Source organism: Dermacentor andersoni, chromosome 4 (genome assembly GCF_023375885.2).
Source record: "Dermacentor andersoni chromosome 4, qqDerAnde1_hic_scaffold, whole genome shotgun sequence".
NCBI classification, from domain to species: Eukaryota; Metazoa; Arthropoda; class Arachnida; order Ixodida; family Ixodidae; genus Dermacentor; species Dermacentor andersoni.
In genome coordinates, this window is record NC_092817.1 from 30,155,795 (window position 1) to 30,176,790 (window position 20,996).

Below are 20,996 nucleotides of genomic sequence, written 5' to 3' on the forward strand. Positions count from 1 at the left end.
TCTTGTCGCATGCTGAGAGCATTTCCTCAAGACAACCCTTGACTTTGTAAAGCGTCCGAAAATAAAAAATTAAGTGCCCTAAGTCCTCGTCACCAGAGCAAGTGGGACACAGTGGCGCGCTGACCAGATGAATTTTTTACATAAATAGTATCTCGTATAAATGGAATTCAGGCGTATGCGCGGATGTCTTCTGATGAACGTCTACGAAATGCTTTCTTACCCCAGATGTGCCCACACGAGCGATCGCAATTGTGACTTTGTTCACGTGTGACTTATGAAAGCAGGTCGTCATGAGAAGTTTGCCGTACGGTTACGGCACGTCTTTAGCATATTCGATCGCTCATATGTTGTCGTTACATTTGCTGTCCTTGCAGAACATGTCGGGGCTACTCGTGGTATCGAGCAGTGGGTGGTTGTCGAGAACAGGGCTGGCGGGCTCGGCGATGAATTCTTTGTCTTGTTCCGTTTTGGTCGTGGTTTTGCACTGAGTACGTAGTTTACTGTTCACTTCCTCCAGCTGCTCGTTGTCCGTTCCGCTGTTGAAAACCTGGAGCGAACACGAGAAAAAAATGTTAAACGGAGATCGAAGACAAACTTAACGCCACATGCATGCCACGATTATTTTTCTTCGACGTTGTCACTTTCTTATCACTAGGAGCATCGACTGGCTGGTGGCGGTGTTATACAACGCAGGCAGCCAGCCGGTGCGAGTCTAATTTGACGGCAAGGACGTCGACAACGAAGCGTCAAAAGGAACGCAATTAGCATAGAATAGCTGCATTGCCCTAGCTGAGGTGAGAACTGTATGCATTATTTACTTTTTAATAGCTCTCGCAGGCGTCCGTTCGTTGAAACCATTAAACCAGGGCGACTAATCAGCGGAGAAAATTGAGACCGAACGGCGAGCTCCCCCTTTTCATCTTTTATTTTGCCCCAACAACGGTGTCGACGACGTGATTGAGCGAATTGACAGATTTCGTGGTATACTATGGAGAATGTGGGACTTTTTTTCTGGATGGAAATGTTTACAAGTCGTCGCTCCTCAGGACCTGAATAGAGTTCACTGCCTGCCTGCCTGCCTGCAACGCGGCAACTATTTAGGGCAGAGTGTTTTCGGCTGAATATAACTGACAACAACGAGAAAACTAATCCGAGTTAATTTCAGTCGACTTCGTTTCTTTAGCGAAATGAGTATCGCGGAGATACTCCAATGTGCAAATTCTATGCGCTACTCACAAGCATTCAGCTGCACATTCATGTAGCATATCAATAATCTACACAAGCAAAAGAAACAAAAAAGCACAATCACGAAATGCGTATAACGACTTTCTTTTCGAGGATACTGGGGCAACATGTTTATAAAGGGTGTCCCAGATAACTTTACTCAAGCTGTTCAATGAAAAAAGATAGATAAAAAGAAAACACGGTGCAATACACAATAATAAGATCTACGGCGTTCGGTCGTCATATCTGTGACAACGGAATATCATAGATTTAATAATTGTAAATTTATCCGTGTTCTTAAAATTGTTTTTCTTTCTTTTTTCTTGAGCAGCTTGGCTAACGTTCGCTGGGACAAATGTTATGCAATCTACTCGACAGAGAAAATATCTACCAGGCACAAAATTCAAATCGCGTGTACATTTTTAATCGCAAAGTCACAAAAGCGCGCATAATCGCTATTCTCCTAAATTGTTAACGAGGCACTGTAGCAGCCAGCGATGTTACTAGTGTGTTAGATTGTACTTTCCTTCTTTTCTTTTTTTTTTGAACAACGACACTTCGGTTAACACCGCTTCAGCCACGGCGAGCACGATGTCCTCTGCTGCTAGTTTAGCGCGCGCCTGTTACATACTGGATTCGTTTTTCACGTGAAGGCAGTTTGCGTCATCGCACTGGCACGCTGCTTGACCATAGAAAAGTACCTTTGGCCGCAAACTCGACTTTAGCGCAGTGTAATAGCGAGAACGCAAAATCATTTCGCAACATAGTTTGTGGGCGGCTGTCTTGAAGACATTGCATCAGCACATTCTAATTTGCAAGAGCCTCGAGGCGTGCCATTTGCTGCCCATCCATTGGCTGGCTTCATTTTCGCACGTGCCACAACACTACTAAACTAAACCTCCACAACACTACTAAACTAAACCTAATTTGTGTTGCTTACCCTTAAATATCATAGAGATACTGCTGTGTTGCTATTTGCTATTTGTTGCCTTCAAAAGGATGTCTGTTGAGGTGCAATTGAATATCACGCAAAATCTCTATAAACATAGCGAATAGGTTGCTAACTACCGTAGCTGTCAAACACGTGCTCTCTCCTGTTCTGCTTGCTTAATTTGCTGCCGACAAAAAAAATCCCCCTTTCCAAACTTTGGTGCCCCAGCAATTTGAGAACATTTTTTTTTACAGGCGGCCAAAGAAGTATTTTAGTCAGTGTAAACTTCTTGAAGGACGTGAGAAGGACATGAGCGAAAATTCAGCAGCGATCCTGCCATAATCACTCCCGATCACGATGACAAAAGGTAATGAAATTGGCCCACACGGGGTCATGGTTTCCGGTTCCGTTCCAGGAACGATATTCAGCTGCCTTTCCCAACGTCGGCATGATGCGCTGCCCTGATCTTTTGGTCACCAGCTCTTCTTCCGAAAGTGTATTGTTTTTAGGGCTAGCCTCAGTGCCTTTGAGTCGTCCTCGAATGTGGCTTCGGTGGAGAACAGAGTGAGTGAGTGTTGGAGAGAGAGCGAGAAATAGAGAGCGAAAGACGAGCTTTGCCGATGGTGCATGTCTGCGAGAACTACGGCGCAGGAGGATCTCGCCGAATGAGGGAACGCGGCGCCGATATAGACTGCGCGAGAGCTTTGTTCATAAAACGGGCGAAGCGCAGAGCGGCCGCGATCATTTTTACGGGGCATGACGCAACACGTGGGCGTATATCACTTCCCACGCTTGACGATGTCTCGCCAAGCTTGGCTCACATTGTCTAAGACACACATTATTTTCTTTCTGCAGTATATTCTCAAGAAAGATGCACTGATGCAAGGAGCATGACGTGAAAGAACAGAAGCAAAACGCGTGAAGCGCTCGTCTTTAGTGAACCCGAAATTTAATGCCATGTCGTGCTTTCCAGTGCACGCCTTCCTTTTGCTGCAGTTGATGTCTTAGAAAAGCGTGCCTCAGCTCGCCGAGCAATAAGCTCTGCAGTGCATTATTTAAGAGAGCAAATAGACCCGCTAGTGCATGAAAGCAGAGACAACTGGTCGTAAATATGGACAAAAGTGCGCCCTTGACGTATAAGGAGTGCATGTTCGTTCTTTATATTTGTGTGTAGAATGTATGGACCGCACTAATTTTTTTTTTTTTGCCAGTTACACAACGTCTTGCACTTAAGCATTACGACAGCGGCACGTCCTTTGTGTTCTTTATGCGAGGCCGTCTGAGACAGATATATATATATATATATATATATATATATATATATATATATATATATATATATCGGTTTCTCAATAGCACATATGTAAGGCATTACCGGCGAAAGCACACGCTGCAGTTTTCCTCGCCGCCTCCAAACCTGCACAGACACACCCAACGCTTTCTCGCACGCGGTAGAGCTGGAGGGCAATGAATTAAATTGTGGCGTGGATGAACACCTACATCGTAGAAAAAGCGGGCGTGCTTCTCTGCCGGTCTTAAGACATGATGAATTGACATGAATGCTTTTACCGTCTCGAGGCAGGACCTTGACTATGAGGGAAGTGGTGGGAGAAACCTCGCGGTTAATTTCGACTAGCATGAATCCCTTGAGTGTACATAAATATACATAAAAATCTCAGTACAAAGGCATTGCATAATTCCGGCAATAATAAAAGCTGAAGTAGAACCAGCTATACCTCCTACTTGGCAGCAGACAGTCGTAGCTGCAAAATCATTACAGCAGAACCATCGGAAAAGCAACCCCTCCCTCCCTCCCTCCCTCCCTCCCTCCCTCCCTCCCTCCCTCCCTCCTCCTCCTCCTCCTCGCCTCCAAGAGCAATGTATTCGCAAAACTATTCAAATAGGAGGAAAGCCCAATCTTTTCGCTGTTACGCCAACTAACATCGTTAGCGGCGGACTGACATTCGAACGTCGGCGTCCTTAGGTTAATTAGCTTTGTCATTTACCTATGGAATGTCTTTTTTGCTTTGAATTTCACATCTGAAGCCGAATAACGGAGCAAAAAAGAAAAAATAAAGAACGTCTGAGTTAGTCTGTGAAGACAGCGAATAAAAACAAAAGAACTAGTATCTTCCCATCACCCCTCTTTTCCTCCTCGGTCAACCGCACCAATCTGCTACCACTGCTACCACTATTTTTTTTTTCAGGCTACGTCAGTTAACCTTCCCTGCAATGCATTACCCATAATATGTGGTCTCACTGATTCTGATGCAGTGGTGCAGAAATTTACTTTCAGTTCAAGCTTGTCATAATCTACTTGGAACGAAAATTGAGTTGAAGAGATGTCTTATAGCACGGCATCGCCCACACGACTGCATTTGCATTAAGATGTTGGAAGCGGCAACCTTGTGCAAGGACGTAACGGGCAAAGCATCCCGTGACCAGTAGTGAACGACGCAAGATTTGCGAAAGAGTGATTTGATGTGCGTGGCATTACATAGGCCCTACATCCAAACAAAATCCCTGGCTTCCCAAATTACTGCAAGACACGGTGCTGTTTTTGCTGGCCATATTTTTTTTTCGCGCATAGCTCACCGTTGTACACATGTTCTCTGGTAGGTCAACCTCTTCACCAGACGGTTGGAGGGACGTCTCTGCCGTGGAAAGGTGCAGACCGCTGGAGACGTCGTCTGTGCTGCTGTAGCCGTGCGGAGCTTTAGGCATGAGGAGGTTCTCTCTTGCGATGCAAGTCACGCCGTTCGTAACTTTGCCTGAACAGGAGAGAAAACAGAGTTAACGTCACTCACTCAAGCTGGCCGTAACTTGAAGTTGCCCGCGGTAGGTCATGTGCCATTAGTGAGCTCGACCAATGCACGTTTGTTTAATGAAATTTATACTGCTTATTGAGAAGCAGTGTCTCTTCTGTAAATCATATTGCAGAATGAGAGCGTTGCCTTTGGCGGCCTAATTATAACGCACACGTCTCAGCCTGCCTGTCATGCAAAAAATGGCGAAAGACAGAAGGAAAAACAAAAATAACCTTCTTTCCTTCACTGCTGCGCCGTCGTTACCAGAAAGAGCTGTTTCTTTCTCTGCGTGTTCTTTTTTTTTTTTTTTTGCTAGCACGGTGCCTTAGTTCGTATTAAAGCGTGTATTTATTAGCATGCACAAGTTCTGCGCTCTTTATGTACAACTTTTCGCAATGAGGAGCTCTAGTATGTTGATAGTCATTCTCCCTCAATACGGAAGACTCAATTTCGACGTAGCCGCGTTAATATAGTTTCTAACATTTTCCAATATTAACATTTCTCGCTTGTCCTCACTTGCTTTAATATAGCTTACAGTTTGCGAACTCGTGCATTTGCCATGTAATGATGCGAATTAAAAAAAAAGCCGTGTGCTACTAGTACAAGTACCGAACGAAAGCAAACATTTTGTTGACACTGCCATGCCACAGCGCCTAGATAGTGCCACGTTCTTCCGCTGGGATAACTTTTCTAAGCAACAAAATACATTGGCGTTCTGCGTAATTTTGTCCCGTTGCTCTTAGGGAGGATTTGTGGTAAAGTAACGCACCGTACATCAATTCATCTCACCGCCGCTTGGGGACAGATAACTCAAAAATCATGCGTGCTGTTGCTGTAACTCCATGCTTGCAATATGTACTCTGTAGGTTTAGTTCAACTCAGAAATCGGAAAACCTTATTGCACGTTTTGTGACGTCCGCCACTGCTACGAATTATGACCAAGAACAGTTATCCTATCCCTATTCCCATATTTTTAATAATTGGAGGTAGTCGTCACTGAAAAGTCAGGTGTGTCAGATTCCTTAGAGCTTGCATTTATTACACATGCATCATTGCATGTGCAATAAATAGAGACTCTTTATTCTGCATGCATGACTGTTGAGCGGTAAGAAGGTCCCGGTGTGGGTTGGGACATTCAAAGCTGACTGATGGATAGGGGATAGTTTTGTTGTTGAGGGAGGAGGTTGTGAAGAGAGTTTTTGGAAACTTCAAGCTATATGTACATTGTGTCCCAGTTAAGGTTAGCCAAGATGTTCAACGAAACAAACGAAGATTAAAAAAAAAAAACATGGTGCAAGATACAATTAGAGGACCTAGGGCATTCGGTCGTCAGACGTTCTGACGAGCCCCCGCCTCCCCCCCCCCCCCCCCCACACACACAGCGTTCTCATGTATCCTAAATATTCAAAATTTACCCAGCAAGATTTTTCAGCCGCATACTGTATTCGTACGAAGTTTCATTACGATATGTCATTCATGTAGCAAATGGAAAACGCTTTGTTTTTCTGGAAAGGACTGAGAACTCCAATTAGCGCAAATTTCGTAACTTTCTACGGCGCGCCTCAAAGCACCTAAAGCTTACTAATTTATTAAGTGAATGCTTTCGCTTCTCACATACTTTAGTCGTGCCAAGATTTATTTTTGTAGGCGCGAGCATTCTGAAGCAACGCAGCGTTAAATAGCCCGTGAAGCTCCAAAGTAATAAAGAGCACTTCGATAAATTCCGACAACGCGCCTAATTATCGCATATATTTCTGACTTTGTCCGTACATAATCCCTTGACATTTATACCATCTCCTATAAACTTAATCACGCTGGCTTCAATGCTTTTTGAACATATTTTCGTAGGTATAATAAAGGGACGTTTAGAGCAGACCTATTGGAGCTACCTTCTTTACCGCATCGATTCGAAATAATAACTTCGTTGAGGGCTTATAAGTGATGAAATCCACAGCGTACGTCTGCATCACTACTGTAAATGATGTCTGTATCTTTATTATCCTATGAAAAATATATTTAAGCTATTCCACACTGATCTAACAAATATTAACCACCTCCTTTCACTCTTTTTTACAGCACAGGAGGTACCGGGAGAAAAAAGGAAAGGCGTGCACCCTTTCTTTAGTTAGTCGTTTTATATGGATTAAAACTATGTGTTTTCTTTTTCATGTGGTAATCAAGGAAAATGATATTACGAAAAGGTTCCTAACTAACAGAACGAGATCCCAGGACTGTTGCTGTGCGCTATTTCGGGTATACACGCGAATTTGCTGCGCGCTTGCAGCTGAATGCTAAGCAATCTGCGCACTTGCGTACCCGCACCTTGTGAGAGCATTAATAGTTTTAATTGTTGAACTGTTGTTGTAAGGCTGGATATCGATTACCATTGTTATCTTATTAGTCGGGACTTGTCAACTATATAATTAATGCGAAATATTGCGCTTGCGTATTTACCTACACCTGCAAGGCAAAAACATACGACTCAGGACTATCCCAATAAAGGAAAAAAAGGAAGAAAAACTGATTTCTTCTGGTAATTTAGACGTACAAACTGAAATTGAGGAGTGCACTGGAAAGTTAGCAAATGCCAAATTTTGATTGCAGTTGTCAATTTTAAGTTGCAATTATAGGCGGAGAAAAGGAAAATTGGCTGTATCGTGGAATTCCTGGCCCGCACACTTTTGCTCAGGGGAGCACGTGAGAAAAGAAATAAAAATCTTATTTCTTCTGTGCGTACGCTTCGAAAAAACAAACATTGCTAACAAACAAACATTACATCAACCGCACCAAACAAGCTCCCAGACAAACGTAAGGCCAGCGGCAGTGGGGACAAGTTCTCAGCTACCCTGCTGGCTTTTAGGCTCATAGAGCACGGGCTGTTTTTGTTGCGGATCCTGAGAAAGATGCGCGCATCCGCGCCTAACATTCTACGTGTTGCTGACGCGATATTATGAAGTAAGTACTGTATTACCGTCTTCCACACTGTGCTCGTTTTGCCGTGAGTTACCAATTCGCCCAGGCTTTTATCCGCACGACATTGTAGCTCAGCCTGTGGTTGCAGACCTTGCTGCTTTGCGAGAAAAACGGGGACGGTGGTGTCGGCGCTTGCATGCTTAAGATCGCGTGACCTTAACGAAGTATTAGCAATTAAATCAATTATCGATTGACTTCAGGGTTAATCGATCAATTTCCTAGCCCTATATTTTTGTTGCTGGTCAGAAAGTGCGCACTGAGCACACTCAGTGCAAGATATATGGCTTAGATTTCAACGTTTCCTTATCTGTTCGCTTCCATTTCACACTGCGTTGCGATTAGTACTGTTATTAGACAAACCTTACAGTGTTATCATTACCTCCTCAAGAAATTGGCGAGAACGGGGGTAGAGTGCGAACACATGGTGATTGAACAACTACTTTCACCTTATATTGAAGTACACCAGCAGATCCCTCATCTCTCCTTCCCTCCCTCTCCTACCGGCGCATCTCGAGAAAGTGCAACGAAATGAGAACGCCTGCGGTGCAATCGTTGCCCCACACGGCTCGCAGCGACAGTTTGCCACCATCTCTTGGTCCACGAGTGGAACGATTTTCTGGGCATATATACGAGAAGCAGCGCGAAAAAAGAAATCGCAAAATTGCGACCGACTTGCCTCGCTTCTGCTAAAGGATAATGACCGCTCGTTCTGAATAACGCGTGTCGAAAGCAGATGTACGCCCGAGTAGTCAGAGCAGAGAGCTCGAAACGCGGTGGCCACCTGCGCAGATGATGACGAATGATCACTTTCGGGATCCCAAATAACGTGGCGTGCAGCCCAGAACGGTGCCTTTGCAAAGAAAAGAGGAGAAAAGATGCGATGGAACAATTTTAGTGCTAGAGACATTCACGTGGAAGCTCTTGCGAAAATGACGAGAAACTGAGGTGGCATCAGGATCGTTAATGGTAGCTCTTCGATAAGTAAAAAAAAAATGCAATGGTACCAAGCGCTTCACGCGCGAAAGCGCGGTCGATGTGGAATTGCCCGTTTCTGTACTCTGTAACCGAGGCTAATGCACCGTGTAGTCGAAGAAGTTACGGCTTGTCGATATGTTGGCTGACGAGATTTCGTAAGTGCAACCGAGTCGTAACTGCTTATGTGTTACGGCTGAACTCTGCCCGATACATTGTCCCCTTAGTTTATTTTGTGTTGTGCACTGAAGTAAAGCGTTCGCGATTGAACTGATTGAACTCGTCCTGCTGTCTTATTTGAGCAAGCGATGGTCTTCCTTCTTTAAAATTTATTCTCTAGGAGAGCGTCTGTATGTGCCATTTCCCCTCTGTATGTTTTCCACCTTAAAATCGTGCCCAGTTCGAATGATTTGTAACCTCGGAGTACGCTATTCTTGGGCGCTGGTAATGGCAGTCATATTGTGCGACTTCAGAATGATTTTCAGTTTACTGTGGAAAGGAATGGAGCGCAATCCAGTGCTCTTCATGATGTCAAATAAAATAAAATAAAATAAAATAAAATCAGAGTTTATTTCAAATACATATTTTGACAGATCTTGTTTGCTGGACAATCTAAGCACATCGTGCTTGTTAGAAAATCAAGCAGCAGGGGGTACAGCTTTCAATAGAGATATGAAGCATTATACAATTACCGCTAAAATTATACAACTTCAATGTAAAATATTCTAACACACAAAGAATAAATACTACGTTTTCCAGTCACGCAAGACTCCTAATAAAACATTACAATAAACAGTTGAATACCACTTCCTCACATGTTTCATCATTTTACCTTTTGAATTTATATCATAAAGTGTTGCATCAAGCTCATTCAAATATCAGGGACATAATAATTTCCTATTTTCTTTCCATAGTTTGTTAACACCCTTGATTTAATATACCTTTCTGTGTTTCGTAACGCAACATCTTTTTTTACCAATACTTTAAAAGAATTTGAATAATAATAGCGTACTACAACCACATACTTAAATAGCTCCTGTACTGGAAGTATTCCGCGAATATTATACTTTTCTTCTCTGTCTGATTGCTCTAGCCCGGTTCCGTAAGTTATGCTATTGATCATTCTTTTGACTACGCGATCAATAGCTTGCTTTTTATAGTTATACCATATGTAATTACCGATTCTGCTAACGTCTTACATAAAGTAACTCTTAGGCTGATAGGAGTTTTCCCGCGCAGACTATACATCATGGCCGCGACAGCTCTTAGCTTTCCACAAACGTGCTGTTGCGTACTCCAGGGTAGCGTATCGCACTGCTGCCGAGTTGTAGCGGCGCCTGCCTTTCAAAGCTCGACCGACGTTACTTATTGGGTAGCGTGGCGTTGTCGGCGGGCTGCAGGCATTCGGTAGACCATGGCGACCAAGCGAGGATGAGTGCGAAACTTGCACGGTTTATTCAAAGGTTGATGAAAGAAAATAAGAAGAGCATGAAGTGGTCAAAATTACATTTCGGAGCCTCTTAAATAGGCTCTCTACAATCGTGGGCGGGATCTTGCTTCCGTCGACGTCACGTGACCGGCACAGAAAGAGGGCCCCTCCTCCTCTGGTTATACCGAGCCTGCTGCAAGGAGGAGGTCGTCACGCCTCCAGGAATTGTAGACGCCTGTCCGTCTCGTCTGCGCGTTGCAGGTTCGTGGAAGTTCTGTAGTTTGTTCGAGGAAAGGGTCTCTCTCTAAACTCGCACGCACGCACGCACGCACGCACACACACACACACACACACACACACACACACACACACACACACACACACACACACACACAAAAAAAAAAAAAGAGGCCTGTACACTGCGGGGTTTCCGCCAGACCGGCAGACACTCGAAATGGTCGTGGCGAATTAGGAAGTCACGCTTCATTTCGACGAGGCCTGGTGGAAGAAGGTCGGGTGAGAGAAAGGTCTTTCTGCACGTGGTGCGGGACGCCAACCATCGCAGGAGAAGTGACCCTCATTTCGACGAACAAGGTCGCGTGAGAGAAAAGTCCTTTCTGCACATGGTTCCAGACGCCAACCCTAACAGCTTATGACATGGTTATTCCAGGTAAGATGCTGGTCAAATAAAGTTCCTAAATACTTAACCACGCGCTCAAACTGTAATGGTTGACAAATACATGCGTTGCAATGTGAGGCGTGCAAATATACATTCATGTTAAATGAAAGCGCCTTATGTGGGTTCCTGAAGCAGATTAGTTTAGTTTTTTGATGAGTTATGAAAACTGAATTGTGTGCGGACCAGCCTATGATTACTGGTATGTCTCTTTGGAAGATTTGACATTCCGAGTTATAGTAACTCATTTGTAGCGCTATCGCAGTGTCATCAGCGTAATGAAAATGTTTTGATTTCAGTGGTAGGAGGCCGAGATGTGAGACATATATATTAAAGAGTATTGGCCCTAGCGTGCTTCCTTGGGGCACAGCACCCTTTATTAATTTGAGATTGCTGTAGCTATATCATCTAGTTTAACGCATTATAGTTAATCAGTAAAATAATTTAGAAAAAAAATTATAGAAGTGACCTCTGAATCCTAGATTCTTTAGCTTGTTGAGTAATATCTTATGTACTACCGTGTCAAAAGCCTTTGATAGGCATAAAAATGGGGCTACGACCACATTATTATTTTGTATTGATGTACTAATATAGTCAGAGAATTTTTCTAGCCGAGTAATTGTGTTTTTATTCTTTGTGAAACCAAACTGCGCCGTGTTATTCAGGGAATACTTTTCGCAGAATGATTGCATTACAGGGACCACATATTTTTCCTTTATATGCGCTATTGTGAACAATATCGCTATCGGTCTGTAATTTGCGTAACGACTTCTCTTTCCGTTTTTGTAGACAGGCCAATCCCTTCTCTTTCCGTTTTTGTCGACGGCGCTTACTCTAGCGAGGATATTTGAAAAAAAAATCATGAGAGAATCACACTAAGGAATCAAGAAGGAGCAAGAGTATCAGAACAAGAAGTTAAAGACAACTGTATGCTTTTGATTAGACTTTTTGTTTTTTACAGGTGTCCAGGCAGAATTAAATTGAGGTGATTTGCAGAACTCTATGAGAACAAAATGCTGTAGCATTTCTTGCAGTTCGGTAAGACAGAAGTATATTGTTCAATAACTACGTTCAAGTAGACGCATGAACACCTCAAGTTGTATCCTCTAAACTCGAAAAGCCGATCAGAATGCTGTTCCTGGTTACAGGGAGACACTGGCAGTCTTTAAGGTATTTGCGCCAAATAGAAAGATATAAGCGTCCGCGTTTGTTGGTGTAAGCATGCCTCGAACTGAGCGGAGCCATATTTAAATCGCGCAAGAAAGTCGTGGGACGAGATCGAGAAGCGCACACGACATGACGCTAGAGTCGAGTGCTGTGTGCTTTTTCATCTTGTTCCATGTGTTTTTCTTTCTGCGTTAGTTGAATATGAGTCAAGCCTGAAATACGCGCCAACTATAGTCCAACTTATTCCTTTTACTCCTTTCCCCAGCACAGGGTAGCAAAACGGTACTTACACTCGCTAACCTCCCTGTCTTTCCTCCCCTTTTGTCTCTCTCTCTTCTCTCATAGTCGGACTGACCCATTTCTCGCACTCCATTCGTGAGAGTGCAAGGAAAGGGCCAACACGAGCCCTGCGAGGGATAATCACACTTACGAACTTTGCACTTTCGTCCTCTACACAAAAAATAAAAATAAGTAAATATTACGTTTTCGTGCTATAGCCCCATCTGAGCCTTACGGGCCCGGAGTAATTGCGGTAACAGGTTTTCAGCAGACAGCTCCACTTTTAAAGACACCGACTTATGCATATGTAATGGCCCGGGTGGCTAATGCTGTTTTCCTCAGCAGGCGCGACTGACTCCCATCTTTCACTTACGCTTTGTCTTCGTTCCATCTTTTCGCTCTTCCCTTTGCAAAACGTATCTGAAGGCATCGCTAAACCGGCAGACGGTTATCAGGCTCACAGTGTTCTTCCTTCAAAAAAGCAATGAACTTCGAAACCACCATCTCTGCCTGCTCCGCCGACGGTTCATTGGATCAAAGACCTATTTCGTTATGCAGACTGTGAATAAAGTTTGGGAAAAAGAAATAAATTCTGCGTATCCTACACCGCCAGACTATTCAAAGCTAAGCACTAGTTTATAAACAAACGAAGTAGATATCCGTAGGACTAAAATGTTTGTAAAATAACAAGAAAAGATAAATAATCTGTTACAGTGAAGCAAAGAATCGATAGATGAAGGGAGCAGTAGAAAAAAGCCGAGAAGCAGGGAGGTTAATCAGAAGAGAAAATCCGGTTTGATAACTACAACAGGGGCGAGATGAGAGGGGTAGATAAAGAGATAGAAAAGTAGAGAGAGAGTGAAAGTGAGGACGGACACACAGTCACAGCCAACCGCTATCACCGCGTACTATCACCGCACAGTAGCCCTTGTAGCACTACAAACATCAGTTCAGGTTACGGCCGCTCGTGCAGGTATGTTGACCTTAAGAGATACAACAGCACCTAATTTGCAACGGTTTGTGAGGTTGGCATTCTAAAATGATTTTATCCGTTAACGGTCTTCTATCAAATCGCCCTATCGCTATTGCGAGCATTCATCTCTGTAAATTGTAGCGAGGACAATCACACAAAGCTTGCTGAAAAGTCTCTTCGCTTTATCACACGAGGGGTAGTCGGCCCATCCGGTTCGAAAAGCAAAAGACTTCGTAAAAGCCGCACCTAGCCCTTTTCGACAAAGCAGGGTAGCTTCGCGTCGGCAGAATTAAACTGGGATGCAAAGGCGCATAGAAGAGTCCAGGTGTTGCAGCCGATTGCCTTGAAAACTTGGGGTATTCCACATGAAGGACGTGGTATCTCGTGCGATCATTCGTAGTTTTCTAGCTGCATCTCTTCTTCTTAACAGTATCGACTCTTCTTTGGTGCTTCGAAGAGGCGACCAAGCAGCGTTATCGGTTTGTTCGTTAATTACCTATGACGCTTCAGTGTCTTAGAAGCCACTGAAATGTTACGTGGTGTCCTTTCTCAGCCAAGGTATGGATTAGTTCTCTGATCTCGAATACCAGTTGTTCGTGCGGTCCGCGCCGCAGGCGCGACAGCAAGGACCACAGCGCTACCTTCGAGTTGCTGAATATTGACCACCTTCGAGGAAGTTCTTGGCTGTTGAGACGAAGAGCAGCGCGAAGAGCTGCAAGTTCTGCAGCCGTCGATTACGTTGGGTGGCACGTCTTGGAACTGATGGCGGTGGCTCTTGCAGGGTAAACCAGTGTAATAGTGTATGACCGGTGTACATATTTTTTTTCTTTTTTAAAGAGCAGGAGATTACAGCTCAGATTTTTTTCCTTATTCCTGGTACGGTGAAGTGCAACACAGGTCGAGTAAAACACCATGGACGAATCGATCATCGATGGCTTAGTTGCGGTGGTGAAGCCTGATGGAATGCCGGTGTATTAATCCGAAATTGTCTTAAAAAGGATGCCAAGGATGCCTGCGGCCTTTCACGAAGATAAATGGGAAGTAAAAAAGAGCCATATCAACCACTGAAAAAAAGAAAGACTACAGAGGAAGGAAATTCTTCAATCCCACTTTAAACAGCCGTTAGCCGGCCCGAAGACCACCTCAACCAGGAGATTAAGTGAATGTACGCGTTACCTTCCTTTCTTTAGTATTTACATTTGTTTAACCTCACAATGCTGGACGTATCACTTTTGATGATTTAGGCAACTGTAGTTTAAAGGAGATTCCATAAGCTAATTAATGTTTATATTCTTGAGCGAGTGTTCAACTGTGCGAAGTTGAGAAAACCAATGATTATTTAATTTCTATATGGAATAATAATTATTAACTTAATATTACTTTTTTTTGCACGAATGTACTCCTGATAGCCGGATATTAGGTGGACCAAGTCGTTATAATTTTCCTTGATGTAGCGATGATATTTTGGCTTTACGGGGTTAATATTTTCAATACTGTGACCAAATAGTTGTGACAGATTTCCGTGTGAGCGGCCGCACAGAAAGGTGAAAGAATGCACAACAGCTGTCACAGTTTCAAAAGCGCTAGGGACCTCGGCCAAAAGTTTGCGCATCACCACACCGCGGGCTCTGTTGTCTACTGTTCGCAACCTTTCTCAGTTTGAGTTCATATATATGCTTTACCTCCGTACAGGGTAGCTCTCATGCAAGGACAATTATGTCGGTCACTACGATGACTAAGCGAAAGCTAACGAAAGCAAAATACGCCCACCCGTGACTCTTCTATTTAGCGAGCATAAATTGCCCCACGAAGCAGTCGCTACACGTAGTGGGTGGACAGATAACTGCAGCGCAAGTGGTGGCTGGAGCGATATTTTATATGGTCATCTTTCGTTTCTCAAAGTAAGAACGGAGTCCTTAAATAAGATTTTGCTCCCTAGTCGGCAGAGCATGATCTAGTGTTCTTTGTAATCTGGAAGCTTCCGTTATTAATGCACAGCGGTAGTGCTATTGTAGCACTTTACGTTCAATAGCTGTTTACACGCAAGCATAGTAAATGCATTCGCTGTTTTCTTCTTTTGCATATTTTCTTCAACTACTTTTCTAAAACCCTTCGCCTGAAGTATTTGAAACCAACAGACAGTGAAGCCAACGAAGGCACATAGGGAAAATTAGCCGTGGTTCTTAATTGAAATACAGATATAATAAGATAAAAGGAAGCGACAGTGGAAGAAAGCACAACTTTCCGCTGGTGGGAGCTGAACCCACAACCTCCGCATTACGCGTGCGATGCTCCCATGGTCAGATCTAGCATACATATACCCAAGAAAGTTATATACCCAAGACCGGATGACAACGGTAGTTGGATTGTTAGAGCGTCGAACGTGCGGTAGAGGTCGTACAGATCCCACCTGCGGCAAATTGTCTTTTCGTCCACTTTCATTTCCCTTTACCATACTATATTTATATTCCAATAATAATAATAATAATAATAATAATAATAATAATAATAATAATAATAATAATCTTAAAGAACACTGTTAATTTCTCGTGTGCTTTTCTCGGCTTCATTGTCTGTTCGCTTGATACGGTTGTGACTAACAAACCATCGAGCCCCTCGATTCCTCTTCTCATTCAAAGCACAAAGTAAGACATACGGAGACAGTCATGGTAAGCAGTATTGTGCCCGGCAGCCTTTCTCGCTTTCATTCGCTATGTAGAGCAAGAACACACACAAAAGCAAGTTTCGCGACATGTTCCCGAGGGTACGTGAGGATTTATCCTCTGGCAGCGCTCGCAGCCACTGATTAATGGAAGCGAGAGCCCGAACGGGACCGCGGTTACCTGCGCCAACGGACGTTGCTGCGGCTTCTGCGGCACCAGCGTCCGCGGCAATGGTGATGCTGCACGAGGGAGGTCGGACACTGCCGCCGAGAGGCAAAGCCGCCTTGCGGTAGGTGCGGCGGCTGGGCCACGATGCGATGCGGCTGAACATGGAGCGCCCACCGCCTGCTCCGCGGCTGCTGCTACTGTTGTTGTACGCAGAAACCACGGGTAGCTGCGACGCGATGCGGCAAAGTCCCTGTTAGGTCGCTAGTGCACCGAAAAGCATGAGACAGCACGGTCACAACACTTGCTTTGACAGCACTTGCTTTGAATGCCACAAGAAGTTTAGCAGAGTAGGCCTACCATGTTGGGTTAGTTGGTGCATAGCTTAAGAAGGATGCGTGACGCAAGCTTAAAACCAACAGGAGAATAAGAGGAGACAGAAAGAGCGCCATTCCAAAAAGCGCCCAATATTGTAGACAATTCTGAAAAACTTCCGGCACAACTTTCTCTTGCTCAATGCGGGTTCTGCATGTGTTCAATAAAGGCTTCTTCAAAGCCTGAAAGAAAGCCCGCGAGCCTTCTTTCCAATCCTGAAATTCACGAACCAGGAAGCTGGATCGGGAATTTTTTAGGATGATCTACAATATTCTCATTGACACTTTTGCTCTGAATAAAATATTTGAGGAGTTGCCTATTTAATAACAATTACTTATGTAATAAAGGCGAAATACAACAATTAGTCCGACTTGCTCCACGCGACGGCAAACAACGTTACTTTGGTCGCACTTGCAAGTTTTTTGCAGTTACGTGAGACACACGGTATATAAACATTAACGTGAAATAGTTATATGCGAGATTTCTCAGACATGACAGATATTACCCAGTTTTGGTAAGGCCTTCCAGTGAAATGCAAACTTATACACTTAAATTTATGGTTCCTAACTACATGAACTATTGAAGTCAGTTCACCAGAAAAAATTTAACATTAATTAGCTTTTAGTTAAGTAAACCAAATATTGTGCTGGTCATTTGTCTGAAGATTGCTGGGTCGTTATTGTCAAATATACTATCAGGAAGATCATTCCAATACCGAATGGCACGTGGTAAAGCAGACTAGTTAAATGCATTGGTCCGAAGAAAATATGATGGAAACTGAAGTGATTGTGCAAAGCCACTACATGTGCTAGATGCTTGAACGAGTTGCAGGGCACACGGATGCTCATTAAAGTAAAAAAAAAAAAATGTCTGCGGCTTGGCACAGCTAAACCTGGATATGCAAAGCGAAAGTTTCGTTCAGCCTGGTTAAGTCTTGGTTTGACTTGGTTAACCTTTGATTTAGCTGTAATTATTACACTTAAGTAAACAATCATCGTTAAGCCAGGTATGACGACTGTGCCTAGGTCGGTGGCTAAACATGACTGATTAGGCTTGGGTAGACACGCATCGTTCGATGGTGCGACGCCTGTTGTGCCACAGGGAAAGCGCAAGTACTCAACATGCAGAGACGCCGCTCACATGCGCAGCGTCGAAGCACAAACGGACGGGACGCGAACGAGGTCACTACATTGATCTCGACGGTACGACGCCTGTTGTATTTTGGATCCTCTCCAGTGAAGCAGGTCGCCGGGCGATGTCCGCTGAGTGGTCAGACGCCGCTTGGCGACAACGGCTCAAAGTCTCCCGCTCCCGCGCAACGCTCAGAGAAGACGGCTCGGCCTCACTCTCATCCATGGCCAAGCTCGCATTAACTAGGCGAGCGCTAAGCTCCTCTTAGCCAGGCACGCGGGGAGTCACGTGGTCAGGCGGCGACCCAGCTGCGGAGAGCGCATGCGCCAAGCGGGAGGCGGAGGCGGAGCTCGGAGCGGCGAGTCACGGGATGCGTTGCCAACGCTACGGCGCAGCCGTGGTCAAATGAAGGTCAAATTGCTGGCGACGGCGAAACTAACCTGGACGGGGTTAAAAATTAAATTCTTGGGTTCTACGTGCCAAAATCACGATACGATCAACCTTAACTACCTGAGTTCCAGATTAACTTTGACTACCTGGGTTCTTTAACGTGCACCTAAATCTAAATACTCTGACATTTTCTTATGCTTTTTTTTCTTTCGTTCTTTTGTTCCTATCAAAATGCGGCTTCCACGACAAGGAATCGAACCTACAATATCGTGCTTAGCAGCGCAACACCATAACCTTCAAGCCACCGTGGCGCGTAGGGGTGCTCACTATGCTTGATTTTACGTAGCAGACAAAGCAGTGCTACATTCCTGCGTGGTTCCAAACAACCCAGCTTTGCTTTTGCCTCCGGGATCAGCGTGAATGACGCAGCTTTCTGAGGTCGCCTCATTATGTAGATTGAGGTGAAGCACACGCGTCCAGCTGACCGCAGTTGCTAATTTGTGCTTCAGTTTAGGAATCCAAAGCTTTAATTTTGGAGTTTGGTGAGCCTAGTACTTATTTTCGCTGGTAGTGAATTAGCAAGTATTCTAAGGACCTTGTTTAGATGCCAAACATCTTTCGTTAGACTCCAGGCGACCTTGCCTACATTCCTAATGCATATCGCTCCGCTGCGCGTTTCTCAAAGCAGACAAACCATCGCCACAAATAAATGTTTTCTTCTTTTTCGAAGCATATAGGGTAAAACACCATTTTATGTAAGCTGCTGCTGACGGTTGCTATTGTGAGGTATCTTTTCGTGTTGTGGATAGCAGAAAGATAAATATAGTGGCTAGTTCTTGCAGGTAAAAGGGTTTGATTCATTTTGATATATATATATATATATATATATATATATATATATATATATATATATATATATATATATATATGTTTGTGTGTGTTTGTGCGTGCGTGTGCGCGTGTGTTTGTGCGTACGTGTGCGTGTGCGCGTGCGCGTGTGTGTCATTGCTTGTTGGCTTCGTATGAAATCAATAAAAGATCGGGCCCCTCAGTTTCCTTTCTGCTCGTTCATATATACATATATAACGCAATTTTTTGTATTAAAATTAATAGATACCGTTTTATGCACCTCGTGAAAGCAAGGAAAACGTGGGAGGCGATATGAGAGGCGCATAGAGTGGTGACGTCTGCAACTTGTCCAAATGTGGAATTACTCTATATTCTGCATCATAACACAGCAAACTTAACGCTCAGTTGAAGTTTAAGCTAAATAAAAAAAAAGATCACCGACAGTTATGATACTCCCTAATGCGAAATTTAAGCGCAGCTCTATGCGTGTTTTCATTTTGCGATATATTAATGCAAAGAATTTGAGAGAGACATGCAGCAGAGTCGGCAATCGTCGAAAATCCGATCAGTGAGTCAAGTGCGTAGGCTTTCAAACACGACTCGCCGAAAGTTCCAGTGTAATCTCTGGTGCCGCGTGGCTTCCAGGAAGTACTACACAATTCGCGTCGCGCATATAATCAGATTACAAAATAATTGCAAACAATGACAATCGAAACAAGCGCGAACGAGAGCTGACGCGCGCGACGATAGTACGAAACGAGAAGTCCGGCTGAGAACAGTACGAGTACGCATCGAGCGGTCCGGCGGGTCCGCATAAAGTCATTTTCCCGCGCGCACGTTGATGAAGGGGCCGCTCTCATTGGACTCCGCCGTTCGCGGCTCGCGTCTTTCAGCTGCCGCTCCGCGTTCGCTCTTTCGTCTTTCGCTGTTGTGCTCGTTCGCTTAGTTACGCCACCGCCGCCACCGACGCTCGTGGCAGGAACGGGCCATTGAGAGCTGCGCTCTAAAAAGAACAAACACTCATATACATTTCTGTTCACTTTCTGCAACGGCAAATGCGATGTACTTGTACAAGACGGCCCAATTGAATGTTAGCACATTCACTCACCGGCACTCGGCTTGTCTGGCACCCCAAGGCCCTTCTTCCAACGGCATACTCTTGGTACTGGGACAGCACGCACATTATGCAGTAGATCTGTGGAAAACACAGCGGATTACAAATACCAGCCGTCGCTTTACACAAAGCTGACTCGACAAGTCGCAGTTTCACCCGAAACGCGAAGCATCGATTACGGCAGAAAATTAGTAGACACCTATACGAAGTAAGTATAGTAGCTATAAAGGCCGTATAAACTTGTCAACATTCGCTTACTAACTAAATTAACAAGCCCGGTGTCACGCGCGCAGGCAGACAAACACACCTCACTCGATAAGCGTGGACACTCGCTGTCAAAACGCTGGCGTGAGGAAGAGCGGCAGCAGCAGCAGGCGAATTCACCTTCGTGCCGTCTCTCGGTTTAACGAAAACTAAGCGGCAAGAACACAGCACAAACGAAGCTATAAGCCCCTGGCGAACCTAGACTCAGTACTCATCGCAGATCGCTTTTAAGATAGGGCCTGCACGGCCGCGTCATACGCAGCAGCCGCCAAAGTTTGCCTGCTGTCTAGAGATTAGTGACCTGCACATATCGATATCGGCGTTTCTGGAGGAGCTCGCTACTCCGTTGGCGAAGCACACTTACAGCTGTAGCGTTTATTATTTGTTAGACGAACTAGGCAAGCAAGGCTGCCAATTGTTTTATTGAATGATGCGAGTAAAAAATTTCATATTTCTGCGAAAGCTGAGAGAAAATGAAGTTATGGTAGGTGCAAAATCCTCCCATTTAGATGTTCTAATGTAAAGACTATGCGAATCCCATGCCCCTTGGCAAACGGCGAAGGAGAAGTTTCTTCGACGCATTCAATCGCACTCTCAATGCCAAAACGCTGTTG

At 44.4% G+C, this 20,996-nt stretch overlaps 1 protein-coding gene across 2 annotated transcripts in view; it reads right to left on the reverse strand.

Moving 5' to 3' along the window:
- Positions 1-295: 295 nt before the first annotated feature.
- The window catches only part of LOC126536847 (uncharacterized), an 87,441-nt gene continuing 66,740 nt past the window's right edge, over positions 296-20,996 (reverse strand). For both annotated transcript variants that reach the window (XM_055073557.2, XM_055073556.2), the window contains 4 exons: positions 20,113-20,199; positions 16,275-16,488; positions 4,751-4,926; positions 296-547 (listed from right to left, as the gene is read on the reverse strand). In XM_055073557.2, coding sequence (XP_054929532.1) covers positions 341-547; positions 4,751-4,926; positions 16,275-16,488; positions 20,113-20,199 — 684 coding nt within the window. In that variant the 3' untranslated portion in view covers positions 296-340. The remainder of the gene's footprint in view (positions 548-4,750; positions 4,927-16,274; positions 16,489-20,112; positions 20,200-20,996) is intronic.